Here is a 20,443-nt window from a genome sequence, read left to right as displayed (position 1 = left end):
GTAATTACCGGCTAACGGAAACGCTGTTCCCCATTCACAGTCTGCGAATCAGAGGCAGAGTAGGGCGGGTCTTCACAGCACGTCATGTGACATATGCGCCAATCGTGTGACAGCGAGGCTCCGTCGTTACAGCGTCGTCTGCACGGAGAATTCCACCCCAAAACGCTCGTCTAAACGTAAAATTAAATGTGAAACGACTTTTGCGGTTTCTGTTCACAAAACGCTCGTCTAAACGTAGCCTGAGATCCATAGATGTCCCTAGAATCAGATACCAAGAACATGCAAATGGACCATTTAAAAAAAAGTTTGTAAATGTTTATTCTATGTTCTTCTTATGGAATAAATGAGTGTAAAATATATATATATTTTTTTGTAATACATTTTGAGTTAATTTTCATAACGCGATCATTTGCTGTGTAATTAATTAATCTAATTAACGCCATAAACTGACAGCCCTACAATAAATATATATATATTATCGGTATCGACCTTGAGGAGCAGAAGGTTATCGGTATTGATATCGGGGTCAAAAAATCTATATTGTGCACCCCTAGTTTGAGGTGGTTGGTCGTCATCCAGGCAGAGATGTCGGACAGACAGGCAGAGATCCGCTCAGAGACGTGGATATCTGAGGGAGGGAAGGAGAGGAAGAGAAGAGTTAAGTATCATCGGCATAGAAATGATACGAGAAGGCATGAGACGTGATAATGTTACCCAGAGATTTAGTGTAGAGGGAGAAGAGAAGGGGTCCTAGGACCGAGCCCTGGGGGACACCAGGGCGCAGGTGGCAGACAGGGTTCCTCTCATGACACTTGGTAGGAGCGGTCGTTGAGGTATGATGTCAGCCATGTCAGCGCAGAGCCAGCCACTCCCATTCCTGCGAGGGCCGCGAGGAGGATCTGATGGTTGACTGTGTCGAAGGCTGCAGATAGATCTAGGAGAATCAGGACAGAGGAGAGGCCTTTCAAGAGGCCTTTCACTTTTGCTAAGTGAAGAAAGACAATTTCTATGAACAACTGCAGGCTGTACTGGACAGACGGAGAGAAAAAGATATCACCATCCTCATGGGTGATTTCAACGCCAAGATAGGAGCCAACAACATAGGCTACGAAGACATCATGGGCGTACATGGATTGGGGCAGATGAATGAAAATGGAGAAAGGTTTGCAGACCTGTGCTCCCTCAACCAACTGGTAATAGGAGGCAGCATCTTCCCCCACAAACGTATCCACAAGGCCACATGGAGATCTCCAGATCAAGTTACGGAGAATCAAATAGACCACATATGCATCAACAGAAAGTTCAGGAGGTCATGGCAAGATGTACGAGTCAAGAGAGGGGCAGACGTGGCATCAGACCATCATCTTGTGCTGACGATCATAAAACTACGTCTGAAGAAGTATGCCACAACCACCGGCGCAAGAACCAGATATGACGTTGGACTTCTTAGGAACAAAGAAATACAGAGTAGATTCCAGATCAGCCTTACCAACAGGTACCAGCAACTACAGGAACAGGATGAAGACACAGATGTGGACATAGAAACTCAATGGCAGCACACAAAGACGTTGTGGCTGGACACCTGCAAAGAAATATTGGGAAAGAAGAAGACAAAACACAAGGAATGGGTCTCAATGGAAACACTCCAGAAACTGAAAGAAAGAAAGGAGAGGAAAGAGATACTGAACACAAGCAAAACAAGATCAGCAAAAGCAAAGGCACAGGAAGAATACACCCAAGCCAATAAGGAGGTGAAGAGTAGCATTAAGAAGGATAAAAGAGATCACATAGACAACTTAGCCAAACAAGCAGAAACAGCGGCAGGGCAAGGCAACATGAAAGACCTCTATATGATCACTAGGAAGTTAGCAGGCAAGTTCCAACAAACGGACAAACCGGTAAAAGACAAAAAGGGAAACCCACTTATAACAACAGAGGACCAACGGAGAAGATGGGCTGAACATTTCAAAGAACTACTGAACCAACCAGCCCCGACAGAGCCAGCGGACATTACACCAGCGGAGAGAACACTTCCAATAAACTGTGATAAACCCAGCAAAGCAGAGATCAAAAAAGCTATTATCTCAACAAAGGACGGAAAATCTGCAGGACCAGATGAAATACCAGCCGAAGCCATCAAGGCCGACTTGAAGACTGCGGTAGATATGCTTCATAGCCTCTTCACCAAGATCTGGGAGGAAGAAAAGATTCCAGAAGAATGGAAAGATGGAATCATCATCAAGCTACCAAAAAAGGGAGATCTTACCAACTGCAACAACTACAGAGGAATAATGCTTCTATCAGTACCGGGAAAAGTACTCAACAGAATTATACTGGACAGAATGAGTGTTGCTGTGGATCCCATGCTTCGAGACCAGCAGGCAGGCTTCCGGAGCAACAGATCTTGCACGGACCAGATCGCCACCCTGCGCATCATTATAGAGCAATCCATCGAATGGAACTCTCCATTATACATAAACTTCATAGACTATGAAAAAGCCTTTGACAGTGTGGATAGAGAGACTCTGTGGAAACTGCTGAGGCATTATGGTATCCCAAAGAAAATCATCACTCTGATTCAAAACACCTATCAAGGAACATCATGCAAAGTTCTACATGCAGGCCAACTGTCAGAGAGTTTTGAGGTCAAGACCGGTGTGCGTCAGGGATGCCTCCTATCACCCTTTCTATTCCTTCTAGTCATAGACTGGATTATGAAGACCACCACAAAAGGAAATAAAAACGGCATACAGTGGACCCTATGGACACAACTGGATGACCTCGACTTTGCTGATGACCTGGCTCTCCTGTCACACAACTACAACCAGATGCAGGACAAGACAACCAAGCTGGCAACTACATCCCTTGAGACTGGGTTGAGAATAAACAGGAAGAAAACCAACCTAATGATGATCAACACCTCTACCAACAACACAGTCACAGTAGGTGATGAATCCATACAGGAAGTCAACTCCTTCACTTACCTAGGCAGTATCTTGGATAAGAAGGGCGGCACAGATGGCGACGTCACAGCAAGAGTAGGCAAAGCCAGAGCAGCATTCATCATTCTGAAGAACATCTGGTCCTCCAAGGACATCGCCATGACAACCAAAGTGCGGCTCTTCAATTCAAATGTCAAATCTGTCCTTCTCTACGGTTCAGAGACTTGGAGAATGACGAAAAGAACATTGCAGAAGATACAGACCTTTATAAACAGCTGTCTGAAACGCATCTTTGGGATCCGGTGGCCAAACAAAATCAAGAATGAAGAACTATGGCTGAAAGGAAGACAGGAACCAGTGGAGAAGCAGATCCTGAGACGAAAGTGGGGATGGATAGGCCACACTTTGAGGAAACCGGCTACCAGTACTACACGCCAGGCCCTGACTTGGAATCCCCAAGGGAAGCGGAAGAGAGGGCGGCCTAAGAACACCTGGAGGCGGGACACTGAGGCGGAGCTCAAGAGACAAGGAACTACCTGGGGGGAGGCAGAAAGGACAGCCCAAAGCCGTGTTGGATGGAGAAAAGTCGTAGATGGCCTATGCTCCATTGGGAGCGATGGGCCTAAGTAAGTAAGTAAGTGAAGTACCTCTGTGACCGCAATGAGGGCCGTGTGCAATGTAGCAATGTGTGCAACGAATAAATAATTCTTCAAGTCCAGTTTGATCTTCATTCCTCCCCCAGGTGTGGTTCTCGGCCCAGCGGCTGAAGCACGGCGTCAGCTGGACCCCGGAGGAAGTGGAGGAGGCCAGGAGGAAGCAGTTTAACGGCACGGTGCACACCGTCCCACAGACCATCACCGTCATCCCGGCTCACCATCTCTCAGCCGCCGCCAACGGACTGCAGTCCATCCTGCAGACCTGCCAGATAGTGGGGCAGCCGGGCCTGGTGTTCACTCAGGTAGAGGAGGACGCCTGTTCCCACGGGGGGGAGCTCTGGGGGGGGGGGGGGGGGGCTCTGGGGGGAAGACACTGGGGGGAGGAAGCTCTGGGGGGGGACACTGGGGGGGGGGGGGTCGCTCTGGGGGGAAGACACTGGGGGGGGGGGGGAGCTCTGGGTGGGAGACACTGGGGGGAGGAAGCTCTGGGGGGGAGCTATGTGGGGGAGACACTGGGGGGGGGGAGACTCTGGGAGGGGATCTATGTGGGGGAGACACTGGGGGGGAATCTCGGGGGGGGGAGCTCTGGGGGAGGAAGCTCAGGGGGGGAGCTCTGGGGGGGAGACACTGGGGGGGGAGCTATGTGGGGGAGACACTGGGGCGAGGGGCACTGGGAAAGGAAGCTCGGGGGGGAGGAAGCTCTGGGGGGAGACACTGGGGGGGAGACACTGGGGCGGGGGGCACTGGGGGGGGAGACACTGGGGGGGAAGCTCTGGAGGGAGACACTGGGGGGGAAGCTCTGGGGGGAGAAGCTCTGGGGGAGGAAGCTCTGGGGGTAAGCTCTGGGGGGAGAAGCTCTGGGGGAGGAAGCTCTGGGGGTAAGCTCTGGGGGGAGAAGCTCTGGGGGTAAGCTCTGGGGGAGGAAGCTCTGGGGGAGGAAGCTCTGGGGGGGAAGCTCTGGGGGGAAGCTCTGGGGGAGGCAGCTCTGGGGGAGGAAGCTCTGGGGGGAGACACTGGGGGAGGAAGCTCTGGGGGGGGGAAGCTCTGGGGGGGAAGCTCTGGGGGGAGACACTGGGGGAGGAAGCTCTGGGGGGAGACACTGGGGGAGGAAGCTCTGGGGGAGGAAGCTCTGGGGGGAGACACTGGGGGAGGAAGCTCTGGGGGGGAAGCTCTGGGGGGAGACACTGGGGGAGGAAGCTCTGGGGGGAGACACTGGGGGAGGAAGCTCTGGGGGAGGAAGCTCTGGGGGGGGAGCTCTGGGGGGGAAGCTCTGGGGGGGGAAGCTCTGGGGGGAGACACTGGGGGAGGAAGCTCTGGGGGAGGAAGCTCTGGGGGGGAAGCTCTGGGGGGTGAAGCTCTGGGGGAGGAAGCTCTGGGGGGGGAAGCTGGGGGGGGAAGCTCTGGGGGAGACACTGGGGGAGGAAGCTCTGGGGGGAGACACTGGGGGGGAAGCTCTGGGGGGAGACACTGGGGGAGGAAGCTCTGGGGGGGAGACACTGTGGGGGAAGCTCTGGGGGGAGACACTGGGGGAGGAAGCTCTGGGGGGGAGACACTGGGGGGGAAGCTCTGGGGGGAGACACTGGGGGAGGAAGCTCTGGGGGGGAGACACTGGGGGGGAGACACTGGGGGAGGAAGCTCTGGGGGGGAGACACTGGGGGAGGAAGCTCTGGGGGGAGACACTGGGGGAGGAAGCTCTGGGGGAGGAAGCTCTGGGGGTGAAGCTCTGGGGGGGGAAGCTCTGGGGGTTTTAGTCCTAGTACCAAGGTAGGTGTAGCAACACTCGGACGAGGAGTGGCAGGAACGCAGGTCTCATATCCAGGTCTGGTGATGATCTGATGAGCCTCAGGTGTGTAGGTTGATCTATGGAAACAGCGTGTGGAAGAAGGGACAGGAAGCTGCCTATAAGGGGGTGGAAGCCTGCTTCCAGGCAGGTGAGAGAGAGGCCCCGGCTGTGGTTGTAACAAAATTGAGGGATTAATGACAGATGACCCCCCCCCTCCCTCCCTCCGCCCTGTAGGTGGGTCCAGGTGGCCACCTGCCAGTCAGCAGCCCCATCACGCTCACTGTGGCCGGTCTGCCCACCCAGTCTCAGAGCTCCAGCAGGGGGGCCTCCTCCTGCCAGGCCAGCCCTGGGAACAGTGAGCTTAAGCGGGCTACCACCATCCAGCCACCCTCCCTCTCGCCACAGGTAGGCTTCACGTGTAGAACCCACACGGATCAATGTTTGCTCTGTAACTGTTTAGCAGGGGGTTCCACCCCCATCCCTGTTGCTTTTAGTAGCATGTCATGTTTTGGATACTCTCTCGCTCTTCTCTCTCTCTCTCTCTCTCTCTCTCTCTCTCTCTCTCTCTCTCTCTCTCTCTCTCTCTCTCTCTCTCTCTCTCTCTCCACCCCCCTCTCTCCCTGTCTCTTCTCTCTCTCGTTTTCATCAATTAGTTTATGTATAATGTGTTTGTTTAGGAACAAATCTCTGAAATTCCTTTATACAGACTTTAACTTAAAATTGTAGTCGTTTTTAAGCGACTCATCTCCTTTCCTCTCCTCATCTCCTTTCCTCTCTCCTCTCCTCACCTCTCATCTCCTTTCCTCTCATCTCCTTTCCTCTTCTCTCATCTCCTTTCTTCACCTCATCTCATCTCATTTCCTCTCTCCTCTCCTCACCTCTCATTTCCTCATCTCCTCACCTCTCCTCATATCCTTTCCTCTCCTCTCCTCTCCTTTCCTCTCCTCTCCTCTCCTCTCCTCTCATCTCCTTTATTCTCCTCTCCTCACCTCCCATCTCATCTCCTTTCCTCTCATCACCTCTCATCTCCTCACCTCTCCTCTCTTCTCCTCTCATCACCTCTCATCTCCTCACCTCTCATCTCCTTTCCTCTCCTCTCCTCACCTCATCTCCTCACCTCTCCTCTCTTCTCCTCTCATCTCCTCACCTCTCCTCTCATCTCCTTTCCTCTCCTTTCCTCTCCTCACCTCTCATCTCCTCCTCATCTCCTCACCTCTCCTCATCTCTTTTCCTCTCCTCACCTCATCACCTCTCCTCTCCTCATCTCCTTTCCTCCCCTCTCCTCTCATCTCCTTTCTTCTCCTCTCCTCCTCTCCTCTCATCTCTCATAGTATTTGTTCTAATTGTAGATTGCAGCATGTCGTGTTTTGGATACTCTCTCTCGCTCTTCTCTCTCTCCACCCACCCCCCCTCTCTCCCTGTCTCTTCTCGCTATCGTATTCATCAATTATTTTCAAGATAGGACGATCAATATATATAGTTAAGATGGGACGATCAATATATATAGTCAAGCTGGGATGATCAATATATACAGTTAAGATGGGATGATCAATATATATATACTATACACGTATCCGTACCGAACCGGTTCAGTACACGCTGTGTACCGAGCGAATGCAACAGTACGTTAACCACTAACGGAACGCACGTGCAGACCGTTTTTTTGCATGCAGAATTTTATTAAAAACTCCCAACCCTAACCCTAAATATTAAATACCCAAAATATTATTTGCGCAAAGGGCCGGGTGTTCGTTCAACCCACGCACAACACTGAGATTACCTGTAATTTAGCATAGCCTCATAGTGTGGCGAACACACACACACACACACACTACTAGGGCTGACCTTCGAATTTATTTTTTAATTCGAAGCTTCGGGCCCGAGATTCGATTTTAATTCGAAGCTTCGAGATAAAAAAAAAAATATATATATATATATTATAATTTTTTTTTTTTTTTTTTTTTTATGTTGTGGGACTTGTACAGCACTTTGTTAAACTTTGTCAGTGCTGTAAAGTTTAAACCTTTTTAAATCTTAGACAAACGAAACACTTTGCTTTCATGAAATATTGTAAGCCGTCATTTGAGGCTTTATAAAAGCAGCACAATGAACACAAATCTGTCAGTGCCGAGTCCGACCTCATCTTAACACTTTGGCTGCCATGGGTTAAATTAATGATATACCATAGATTGCCAGCGCTATTTGTCTATGGAGAAAGTCCCCTTCTTTGCAGGGCTATAACTTTTTAAATTCTATTGCTACATTGCCATTATTAGGGCCCATTCAAAGTCCTATATGTATTGTTCATTGTGTAGCAACGTTAAACTTTTTCATTCACATATTCATAGTAAAGTATGGTCTAATGTATAAGTATGTTTTCATCTCTTTCTGCAACTTTCTCCAGAACGTGATATATAGCCCCAAATGCATTATATTGATGATGAAATACAGTTTGATGGCAATCAGCGCGATATAAAAAATTCCAACTAGACGTACTTCTAGAAGTTACTACACGTCATCTGATGTTGACCGGATGGGCGAGGGGGCGTTTATAATTCCGTGGGCAGCGTTATACCAATCATCTAATGTGGGTCAAATGTTGATAAAAGCAGTTAGTATCGAAGATGGTAACGTTACACGCTGAAACTCACCCCAGTCTCCGCGCGCCGTTGGGCGATCATCGTCGAGTAGAAATTTTATCATTATGGGATATATTATTACCCGGTCCATCTCCAGCTTGTATAATGGTATATACGTCCAAATCATGTTGTTTATCGAGTTATTGGCAATCGATCGCTATGTAGAGTGACGAGCTAGAATGCCGGAACCTATCCCGAGTGGCCGGAAGCAATACGGACATGTAGCACAACCTCCACTGTGCTTCCTGTTAAGCGGTTGCGCGATCGGCCACCAGATGGCGCTCCTGAACCGCCAGAGAGCTCAGTGGGTCCTGCTGGTGGTTCTCAGACCAGCGGAGGGACATTATGGATCAGATCGCAGATTTTTGAAATATTGATATAAGGACGCTGTACAGCGTCCCCCGGCAACTTTAGCATCGCCAGCAATGACGCTGTAAAGCGTTTTTAGGCAGTCAAAGTGTTAAATAACAAACAGCATTGCTTGTTTTTTTTTTTTAACAAATGTTTTTTATTTTCTCTTTTTTTACATGAAACAAGACAAACAATACAGTAACAGTAATAATCAACAATAAATCACAGGACAATAACAGAAATAATAATAACAATAATGACAGTCCAGTCAGAATGAAAGTAGACTAAAAGACATAAAAATAATAAATACAATACCATGGGCTCTCGCTCGCTATCCCCCCCCCCCCCCCTTCAGGACCCCCACGTGGGCTATACATCCACTACTTCATTCAACACCAGAAAACTCCAAATTTATATGCGTTCCTTTATCTTCTCCACCACAGCTACCCAGACTGCTATGCTGGCTTCATTAACACCTAAAATTCGTGCAGTAGATATCTCTAGATAAATCACATCGAGATAGGTGAGAATCCATACCTTCGGGCACATTTTATCCGGTTGAATCCAGCGTGACGCTATCAACTTTTTGGCAGCTGTAAGACCCGCCAAAATGAGTCTCTTTACATGTACAGAGGTTGATAACTGAGAAACATCATTCAACAACAGTGCAGAAGGCAGTGTCGGTATGGTCAGAGATAAAATCTCTGATAATTGAGTGGTAACATTTTCCCAAAAAGTCTCAACAGGAGGGCATTCCCAATACATATGCATATATGTACCAATAGCATCGTTTGAACACAAGGAGCATCGAGAGTCAGGTCTGAGACCCATTAGATACAATCGTCTAGGGGTCAGGTAAGTCCTATGGACAAAGTTAAGATTAATCTGTTGGTGATCTGGGTTGCGTGATGATAGCCGAACATTTTCCCAGACTACATCCCAATCAAAATCTACTTCCAGCTCTGGGATATCCTTCCTCCAAACCGAGTCTAGGGGAAGGACCTTATATGAGGACGTAAGTAAGTGGCGATACAAGTCAGAGACAAAGCCTCTCGACGTCTCCTTGTCATAAAAGAATCCCATGGGACGCCGTGAGCCTTCAGAGCTGCTCTTATTTGTAAATAGAAGAAAAAGGAGGAACTGGGGAGGTCAAATTTGTAGGATATATCTTGAAAACTGCGGAGACCATAATCATCGAAGATATCCCCCAATGTGTGTATGCCTTTCTTTTCCCAACCAGGGTATCTGATAGGTTGTTGTTCAATAAGGAGTAAATTGTTATTAAATAGGGGAGAATGCCTGTGCCATTTATGGTGGTTAGTACACGTTTTCTGTGTCTCACGCCACATCCGGATCACATGTGTAATAAGAGGGCCAAATCTTAAGTTGCATTGCTTAATTGATATGTTGGTGTATATCCTGCAGTCTATGTGGGGCCACTATCTTCTCCTCTAATGGTCTCCAGGAAATTGCTTGTTGTAATTAACAAAGAGAGGCAGAGTTGATTTTGCACAACAACAACACAAATATTATTATTATTATTATAATTTTTTTTAACACTTTAACACTTTGATTTGCCTAAGGCTAAATTCATGATATACCATCCGTTGCCAGCTCTATTTAACATGGATAAGTTCCCCTTCTTTGCAGAGCTATAACTTTTTAAATTCTATTGCCAGATTGCCATTATTAGGGCCCATTCAAGGTTCTATATGTATTGTTCATTGTGTAGCAACGTTAAACTTTTTCATTCACATATTCATAGTAAAATATGGTCTAAAGTATAAGTATGTTTTCATCTCTTTTTGCAGCTTTCTCCAGAACGTGATTTATAGCCCCAAATGCATTATATTGATGATGAAATACAGTTTGGTAGGAATCTGTGCGAGATAAAAAATTTCAATTGGACGTACTTCAAGAAGTTTCTACGTATCATCTGATGATGACCGGATGGGCGGGGGATCGTTTATAATTCCGTGGGCAGCGTTATATCATTCATCTAGTGTGGGTGATATGATCATCAGAGCAGTTTATATTGAACACGTTCAAAAATAACGCTGAATCTTACCGTATCTTCCTCGCGCCGTTGGGCGATGAGCGTGGAACAGACATTTTCCTATTATGGGATATAGAAATATCGGGTCCATTTCCAGCTTGTATAATAGTATATACGTCCAAATCATGTTGTTTATCGAGTTATTCGCAACGGATCGCTATGTATTGTGACGAGCTAGAGTGCCGGAACCTATAGCGAGTGCCCGGAAGTAATATGGGTGAATAGCACATCGTCCAAGTAACATCCTCTTTGGCTATTGCGCCGATCGGCCACCAGATGGCGCTCTTGAGCCGCTAGAGGGTTCTGTGGGGCTTTTTGGTGGGTCTCAGGCCAGCGGATGGGAAATATGAATCAGATCACAGATTTTTTAAATATTGATATCAAAGACGAGTTACGGCGTCTTCGGCAACTTGAGCATGGCGGGGAAGGACGCCTAAAAGCGTCTTCCGGCAATCAAAGTGTTAATCGCCATGGGTTAAATTCATAATTTACCATCCCTCGCCAGCTCTATTTGTCTATGGAGAAGTTCCCCTTCTTTGCAGGGCTATAACTTTTTAAATTCTATTGCTAAATTGCCATTATTATGGCCCATTCAATGTCCTATATGTATTGTTCAGGGTGTAGCAACGTTAAACTTTTTCATTCACATATTCATACTAAAATATGGTCTAAAGTATAAGTATGTTTTTATCGTTTTCTGCAGCTTTCTTCAGAACGTGATTTATAGCCCTAAATGCATTATATTGATGATCAAATACAGTTTGGTAGGAATCTGTGCGAGATAAAAAATGTCAACTGGACGTGGTTCTAGAAGTTTCTACGCATCATCTGATGATGACCGGATGGGCGGGGGATCGTTTATAATTCCGTGGGCAGCGTTAGATGATTCATCCAGAGTGGGTCATATGTTCATCATGGCAGTTTATATGGAACACGTTAGAATATAACGCTGAATCTTACCGTGGCTTCCTCGCGCCGCTGGCAGATGAGCGTGGAACAGAATTTTTTCTATTATGGGATGGAGAAATGCCCGATCCATTTCCAGGTTGTATAATAGTATATACGTCCAAATCATGTTGTTTTTTCGAGTTATTTGCACCGATCGATGTTCACTGTGTCAATACGGAGTCTCTCTAACGATAGCGAGTGCCCGGACCACATATGGATGAGCACTACCGGTTCAAAGGTTAATTTCCGGTTGGCGATCTGCCGATCGGCCACCAGATGGCGCTCTTGAACCGCTAGAGAGTTGAGTGGAGCTTTGCAGTGTGTCTCAGGGCTCCGGAAAGGAAATATGATTTCGATGACAGATTTTTTAAATATTGACATCAAAGACGAGTTACGGCGTCTTCGGCAGAATGAGCATGGCTAGGAATGACGTGTAAACTCGTCCACGGCGATCATAGTGTTAATAGATTAAAATTTAATTTTCATATTCGAATCCCATGCCCATCGAACGAAGCTTCGAAGTATTTAAGACAGCCCTACACACTACACACTAGGGCTGTCCCCGACTAAGGATTTGGATGGTCGACTAGGATTGGCCAAAATTTGCCGTTAGTCGACTATTGGTCGACTTAAAAAAAAAGAAAAAGTATAACATTTATAATAATTTTTTTTTTTTTTTTTATCATTCCATTTGGGCTGTGGGGGGTGCTTAATGTCTGAAGGAGTCGACTGAAGGCTTCTTGTCCTCTGCAAAAGCATGCAATTGGTCCACTGATGGATACATCTTGATATTTGTCTAGTATAGTGTGTTCATTAAATGGGTGAAATCCTCTTTCAGTGCCTCTGTGCCTGTTTTCGTAGGCAGTTAGCCTCTGGTATGCGTGTCATTAGCGTTAGCCACGCTTCTATGCCTCTTTTCTTTTGAAAAAAATAATAAAAAAAAATAAAAAAGAATATTAAAGATTTTTTTATTTTTTATTTTTTTATTATTATATTCGATTATATTATATAAGAGGTTGGCCAGTCGACTACGGCCCCTTTCGACCAATTAGTCGACTAATCGATTAATAGGGGTCAGCCCTACTACACACACAATACCCTCTCTCTCAGTGCGTGAGGTGGAATTGGTGCTAGATTGAGAAGGGGCTGTCTCGTGGAGATCAAATTAATGATATGAAACGGGACCTGCATGACGCTTTTTTCTCTATTCAATACGTTTTACCCTGAGGGATGATTTACAATAAAGTGCTAAAACAGAAAAGTAGGCTACTTACATTCTTGACGCTAGAAATCCCAAAATAGTGTTAGTATAAAAAAGAAGGTATTGCCAGCTGTAGTTCACATAACTTGCATAAAACTGTCTCGAGGTTCCACAAGTTAATCAAGTATTTCCAACCGGGGCTTGAGACGCTCCGATTGCAAATCACAGTCTTTGCGACCGATGGTTGCGGTTGTTCTTGTTCATTAAACTCTCGCGTTGTTCAGCTCAATGACGTTGTGTGTCTCCTATCCGTCATGCAGCGCATTCAAGCCCACGCCCACCAGGGGATGTTTTTCTCACAATAAAATTATTAATTTTTTTTTTAACAAGTCGATTAATTAATTTCAATATAGAATATTCGTCGACAGCCCTACAAGTACAATTAGTTACTGCACACTACATCACCTCTGAGTGGAACATGGAAAGCCAAACTTCCCCCACTGTACCGAAAACCTAGCCCCTTTCGTGACTGTGATGCAAGCCTTGCTTGAATACGCAGTCACTGATTCCACGCATGTTAATGTGCACCATCAAGCACTGGTTAAAAACGAGCGGTTGGTCCAAAATATATCACATAGACATTTCAAAGGTACTCACCGTTGCATTAGGGTTTCACACACAAAAGCGGGGGGGGGGGGGGGGGTTGAAAGCTCGGCGTTGCTAATAAACATTTTAAATCATTTTTATAAACGAGTTAAAAAATCACTGAGCTAGCCTTGTCTAAAATGGCTTCTTCCGCATTTTGACGCAGGAGCGCTTTTAACCAGTGCTTGATGGTGCACATTAACATGGCTAGTAGCGTGGAATCAGTGACTTGCATCACAGTCACGAAAGGGGCTACCGAAAACCCATACCGAACCCTGACTTCAAAACCGAGGTACATACCGAACCATGGTTTTTGTGTACCGTTACACACCTAGTAGCTACTAGGGGTGGGAATCACCAGAGGCCTCACGATACGATATTCATGATACGATAGTATTGCGATTAAAAATATATTGCAATATTAATATTGTGATATATTGCGATTTATTACCTTTTTTCAACTGCAAAGTAAAACTGTCAACATGTTTTATCTAATAAAATAACGTTTTCAGTCTGTTCATCTCACTTCAATAATTTTGATTGCAGCAAATGGTATTTTCTCAAGCAGACAGATGTCAACCCTGTAATCTGTGTTGCATGTACCAGACAAACTGAACTGTTTGTATTACAGTCATATTCCAACTTAACTGAATGCACACGTGTGCGTGTGTGTTTGTGTGTGTGTGTGTGTGGACTACTGTACTATTACAGGTATTGAAATGAACAATGCAACTTCCTTATACAAAAAATAAATAAAAGATTTTGCATAATAACATATCGATACTTGGTGTCCTTGTATCGATACAGTATCGCCACGCAAAGTATCGCGATACTATACTGTATCGATATTTTCCCCCACCACTAGTAGCTACACTCTCCTGCTCACTCTCCTGCTCCTCTGCCTGGCAGTGGGCCAGCTGTTGCTGCACAACGTGGAGAGGGAGGGGGTGGGGCTTAGTAAGAGATGTGATTGTGCCGCCTGATATCTTTAACAGCCTGCTGGCGCGATTGTTAGAAGTAACGCGATTGGTGCTGAGATAAACGTCAGTGGCCAATCAGATTGCTCAAACCGACAGCGGAAACAACTCCGTTAGCATACGAATAGACGTGATTGGGGCAGCCCAGTGTCAGTATAGAAAATTAACCAATGGGCCGCTTTATGGGCCAGTCGTTGACCAAACTTTTAATTTTTTTTATAAATCAAATTATACCGGCCGCAAGGTGCGTCGGCCCACCAGGGAAAAGTCCTGGTATGCCAGATGACCAGTCCAGCTGTGGGTCTATATTCCTGGTATGCCAGATGACCAGTCCAGCTGTGGGTCTATATTGCTGTTGGCACAGGCCAAACGCTGAGATCTTTCCATTCGGCCAAGAAGAAAGGTTCTGGGCCAACATTGCCTTACATAATGTGTAACTAGGGATTATTATGACTTCTTCGTATAGACCATTCGTTTGGGGTCGTTGGACAAACATGATTGCAATGTCATTCTTTTTTCTCCACTAGAGGGGGATAATGTGCTTCTGTGTGCAGAAAGAAAGCAGAAAACCTAGTCGTTACACATTTTATTCTGGGATTCTCATGTTCTTTGAAAGTGGACCCTGATTCAGCCTGCTATCGGTACGATCCCCGATCCCAGTATGAGCATCAGTTAATCCCCCTCTGTAATCCTTTACCCCCTCGTCAGGAGAACTCCGCTCTGAGCGCCGATACCTTCAGCCTCCGACCCAAGAAGTCCAAAGAGCAGCTGGCCGAGCTCAAAGCCAGCTATCTGAAGAACCACTTCGCCAGCGATGCCGAGATTGCGCGGCTGATGAAGCTCACCAGCCTCACCAAGGGGGAGATCAAGAAGTGGTTCAGCGACACCAGATACAACCAGCGCAACTCCAAGAACACCCCCGTCGTCGTCTTCCACGAGGGCGCGGGTCGGGGAGGGGGCACCATCGTCATCGACTCGAGCGACGAGACCCCTACGTCGCCGCCTCCCGCCCGCACGCCCCCCGTGAAGGAGACACGGCCCAAGACCTGGAACCCCTTCCCGGACTTCACGCTGCAGAAGTTCAAGGAGAAGACTCCGGAGCAGCTGGTGCTGCTGGAGCAGAGCTTCGAGGAGGGCACCACCCCCACGGACGAGGAGCTGAGCCGGCTGAGGACGGAGACCAAGCTGACCCGCAGGGAGATCGACGCCTGGTTCACCGAGAGACGAAAGACCTCCCCTGTCCCCGCCGCCGCCTCCTCTCCCGAGGGGGGTGCAATGGACACGGATGGAGGAGGAGACGGAGGGAGCGGAGGGGTGACCTCGCCGTCTCCTTCCTCCTCCTCTTCCTCCTCGCGGAAAGGCAGCCAGACACCCCCCTCCGCCGGTGGCGCTAAGCAGCAGCCCACGACCAGTGCCGCCGGCAAAGACAAGACCAAAAAGACCCCCGAGCAGCTCCACGTCCTGAAGAGCGCCTTCGTCCGCACCCAGTGGCCCACGGCGGAGGAGTACGACCAGCTGGCGGAGGACAGCGGACTGCCCCGGTCCTACATCGTCAACTGGTTCGGAGACTCGCGCTACTCCTGGAAGAACGGAAACCTGAAGTGGTTCTTCCAGTACCAGAGCGGCAACGTGGAGGGGCTGAGCGAAGGAGGAGGAGGAGGAGGAGGAGGAGGAGGAGGAGGAGGAGGAGGAGGAGGAGGAGGAGGAGGCAGCAAGACGGGCGGCAACAACAACAACCGCAAGAGGCGAGTACGCAACCGCGGCTGGGGGCGCTCCCGCACCAGGAAGCAGCCGAAGAGGTCCTCCTCCTTCTCCAGCGCCGAGCCGGACAGGACGTCCCACCAGACGAGGAAAGTGAAGAGCGGGCGGGACGTCCTGAACGAGTACTACCTGAAGCACCGCTTCCTCAACGAGCAGGACCTGGACGAGCTGGTGGCCAAGAGCAACATGAGCTATGAACAGGTGAGCGAGCGAGTGGCTGGCTGGGTGGTTGGTTGGTTGGTTGGTTGGTTGGTTGGTTGGTTGGTTGGTTGGTTGGTTGGTTGGTTGATACATTTATTTGTTGATTGATTGGTTGGTTGATTGGTTGATTTATTGGTTGGTTGATTGATTGATTGATTGAATAAATGCATGAATGAATGAATGAATGTGGTTGTAACATCGTACCGAAACAACTTGAACCCCTCCCTCTTCCCTGGACAGGTGCGGGAGTGGTTTGCTGAGGTCCAGTGATGGCAAGACACAGGGTCGAGTCCCTCCCAGGAGCCCGCCAGTGGCAAGGGGGAGGACGATGTAGGTGAAGATGAGGATGACGACGGGGATGATTCAAATGAAAGCGAGGTTTGGGAGTCCTCTCGTAGCGCCAGGAGATCTCTGTCGGGGTCTGAGGACCAGGGAAGACAGGAGAACTCTGCCCGACGAGGTGAAACGTTACAGCGTAGCTTTTCTAGCACTTTTTTACCAAGTGTTCGGATAAAAACCTTAAGTATTGGAACAGTGTGTTATAGTTAGTAATTGTTTGCTGGATTAGCAATGAAAGATAAATATGACACACAAAGAAAATGTACAGACTCAGCTTTTGATAAAGCCTTTATTGGGTCTTCTTTATTGGGATTCTTGTTAACACTATTTTGAAACAATGATAACAGCAAAAAAGACTTGAACGCCATATCCATAGAGAGGTAACAGAGCAGAACCATTGGAAGGAAGTCGTTCCTTATCTTCTGGGATAGGCCTAGCTCTTCTGTGATAGGCCTAGCTCTTCTGTGATAGGCCTAGCTCTTCTGGGATAGGCCTAGCTCTTCTGTGATAGGCCTAGCTCTTCTAGGATAGGCCTAGCTCTTCTGTGATAGGCCTAGCTCTTCTGGGATAGACCTAGCTCTTCTGTGATAGGCCTAGCTCTTCTGCGATAGGCATAGAGCTCTTCTAGGATAAACCTAGCTCTTCTAGGATAGGCCTAGCTCTTCGTCCAAATGAATGTTTGATAACCAGAAACGGTTCCAAGAACTGAGTAGAATAGAGGCCTTGGGTGGAATATTTGTGTAGTTCTCCCACCATGGCGGCCTGTAACATAGCAACCATTGTTTTGTACATGGCGATGGAAGAGATAACGGTTGCTATGTGCAAATCAACGCTTGGTGTCTTATTACTGTATCTTGTAAACGAGTCACAGTTGAATAATAATGTAGTGCTTTTCCAGTGTGTTACCTGCTCTACCAAATCAAATCAAATGTATTAGTAAAGTTAATGAAATTACACGTTAATGTACCCATGGGCCAGACAAGTCTTCTTTAAACAAGTCAAGAAGAAACATCATAATAAATCAAGAACAAAAAACCTACCATGAAATCCAAAATAAATGTAAAATAAATGAATGCAACACTCCCAGACATACCCCATGCGAAGGTAAGGAAAAACTCACTAAAAACCTACGTAGCAATAGGAAAAAAGCACCACAGGCAATGTGGAGGAGAGAAACTTTAGAGGGCCGTTCAAGGGGGAATTCCCCTTCTTGTAGGTCGGTGATAGTAGTGTTGCTATGGATGATCGATGGGTGGAGAATAAAACAAGCGAAATAGTTGGTATGTATGTACATATATGTGTAATAAAACACATATGTACATGCAATAGCAACTGGGGTTCATAAGAAAATGTTTGAAAGATTTAAATAGAATAGAGCTAAGGACAACAACAACAACAACAAAAGAGAAAGCATAGGGAAACGAGCGCTAGTATGAAAATAAGGATACAGGCTAAATGTCAAGGCTCTGAGCTAAAAATTCCGTCATATTCCGTTTGCACATGAGTATGTATTCCATTCGGATCCATTCTGCACAGAAACTAGGCATTGTCTTTTGAATGAAGAGTGAGAACTACACAAACATTCCATGGAGAAACATTCCATTTCCAACTATGTCTGCTTTTGCATGAATAACTAGTAAATTAATTAAATGTACATGGTCCTGTGTCATTTTCATCACCATCTGGCAATTTATATATATAAAAAATCAAAATAAAAGGTCCATTCAAAACCCATTGCATAAATTTTCAGAATTGCATGGGCGTCAGTCTGAAGACTGTTTTATGGTGGGGTTGTTTTGTAGGCGTGTCTGTGTGGTAGGTAAGCCTATATACACCATCACTAACAGCTTATATTTTGATCTGCAACATTGGGAACATTTCACCTTGTACGACGCCCCTAGTTTTTATTATGAATCTTTTATATTATATTATTTTATTATTATTTTATTTTTTACAAACTAACGGCACATACAAACTGACTGTGTTTTTAGGACTGTTGCTTCTATCTATCTGCCTGCGAGGCGCGGTAGTTACAAGACCACTGTGCGAACACTCGTGATGAGGACGTATTCATGTCCCTTGCTATACTTTCTGTGGCACCCGTGTGTAACCTGTAGTCGTACCGTTATAACGACCTGACTGGAATCAGCGCTGAGCGTTACGCAGGCCGACACACTCCTATGCAGAGCCGCCTGTACGTCCCAGACTCCTCCCCCGGGGCCTCAGACTCCTCCCCCTGTACGTCCCAGCTCTGCCCCAGAGAGACCAAATGAGTTCCCAATCCGGACGTCCGCCAGCCAAATCAGTCTGGAATATAATTCGGCTATAACTTTGAATCGGGTGCATCTAGAGTATCACTAATAATAACCAAAACTTAAGCTTGTCTGAACATTTATGAGGAATGCAGTGATTCTTTACTGCATAAGGAAACCTTTATGGTTCATCGTTGTTTCCATGGAAACAGTGAATAAACAAGGCTGCACAGACATAGTGACATTTATAGGAGCAACAAAAAACGAGGGGGGAACAATAATGTTATTTATTCAATATGTTAATTAAAACTATGGTCGCCAAAAACGCTGTAACACGTCTTTCCCCGCCATGCTCATTCTGCCAAAGACGCCGTACCACGTCTTTGATACCAATATTTCAAAAATCTGTGATCGAAATCATATTTCTCCCCCGGAGACTTGAGATCCCCTGTTGATCCCCTCTCAACTCTCCAACGGTTCAAGAGCGCCATCTGGTGGCCGATCGGCGGATCGCCCAGAGCGGAAACAGGAAATGGAAGCTGGTGCTCATTTCAATTCGGTCCGATCACTTGGTAATAGTCCCAGGACTCGAGCTAGACACAATGGATAGCAATCCGTTACCAATAACTCGATAAACAACATGATTTGGACGTATATACTATTATACAACCTGGAAATGGATCGCATATTTCTACATCCCATAATAGGAATATTTCTGTTCCACGCTCATCGCCCAACGCTATGAGGAAGCTACGGTAAGATTCAGCGTTATTTTTTAATGTGTTCGATACTAACTGCTCTAATGATCATATCACCCACACTAGATGAATCATCTAACGTTGGCCACGGAATTATAAAGACCCCCCCCCCCCCCCCCATCCGGTCAACATCAGATGATAAGTAGTAACTTCTAGAAGCACGTCCAGTTGAATTTTTTTATCTCGCGCAGATTGCTATCAAACTGTATTTGATCATCAATATAATGCATTTGGGGCTATAAATCACGTTCTGGAGAAAGCTGCAGAAAACGATAAAAACATACTTATACTTTAGACCGTATTTTAGTATGAATATGTGAATGAAAAAGTATAACGTTGCTACACCCTGAACAATAGATATTTGACGTTGAATGGGCCATAGTAATGTCAATTTAGCAATACAATTTAAAAAGTTATAGCCCTGCAAAGAAGGTAAACATCCCCATAGACAAATAGAGCTGGCGGAGGATGGTATATTAAGAATATAAGCCTGGCGACCAAAGTGTTAAGGGACAACAACACAAATGTAGCTTGTGTTTGATGTGTTTGACAGTGGAACACTACTTCGTCCAACTCTCTGGGTAGGAGAATGGCTGGCCTAAGTAACAAGAATATTGATTGACATGGTTGATGATTGATGATGTCACAGAGAGACCATGTGTGTTTAATGTGCAATCAAGACATTTTAACTGTTCAAAATCTCTCTCATATATATATATATATATATCCCTGCAGTAGAGATATAGACCCGATGAGAGACTTCAAGTAACGGGGAACGAATGCAAAGGAAAGAGGTACAATGTTGTGTACAACGAGGGTACAGAGCCAGTGACAGAGGTGATGTTTTAGTTTTCTGAGAGTTTGGGATGAACAGTGGTGCCAAAGTATAACCAGTGAATGTTTGGTTTCTGCGCCGTGAGACGCTACAGAACGG

At 46.5% G+C, this 20,443-nt stretch overlaps 1 protein-coding gene across 1 annotated transcript in view; it reads left to right on the top strand.

The window, feature by feature from the left end:
• zhx1 (zinc fingers and homeoboxes 1) overlaps positions 1 to 17,215 on the top strand; it is a gene marked incomplete at its 5' end in the record, with an annotated part of 28,273 nt that extends 11,058 nt beyond the window's left edge. Inside the window, 4 exons of the mRNA XM_084336500.1 lie at positions 3,685 to 3,900; positions 5,616 to 5,786; positions 14,907 to 16,160; positions 16,401 to 17,215. Coding sequence (XP_084192626.1) covers positions 3,685 to 3,900; positions 5,616 to 5,786; positions 14,907 to 16,160; positions 16,401 to 16,430 — 1,671 coding nt within the window. The 3' untranslated portion in view covers positions 16,431 to 17,215. The remainder of the gene's footprint in view (positions 1 to 3,684; positions 3,901 to 5,615; positions 5,787 to 14,906; positions 16,161 to 16,400) is intronic.
• Between the last annotated feature and the right edge of the window lie 3,228 nt (positions 17,216 to 20,443).

This window comes from Notolepis coatsorum, assembly GCF_963971535.1.
Source record: "Notolepis coatsorum genome assembly, chromosome: 19".
Taxonomy (NCBI): Eukaryota; Metazoa; Chordata; class Actinopteri; order Aulopiformes; family Paralepididae; genus Notolepis; species Notolepis coatsorum.
This window is presented reverse-complemented; position numbering and strand designations above follow the sequence as displayed.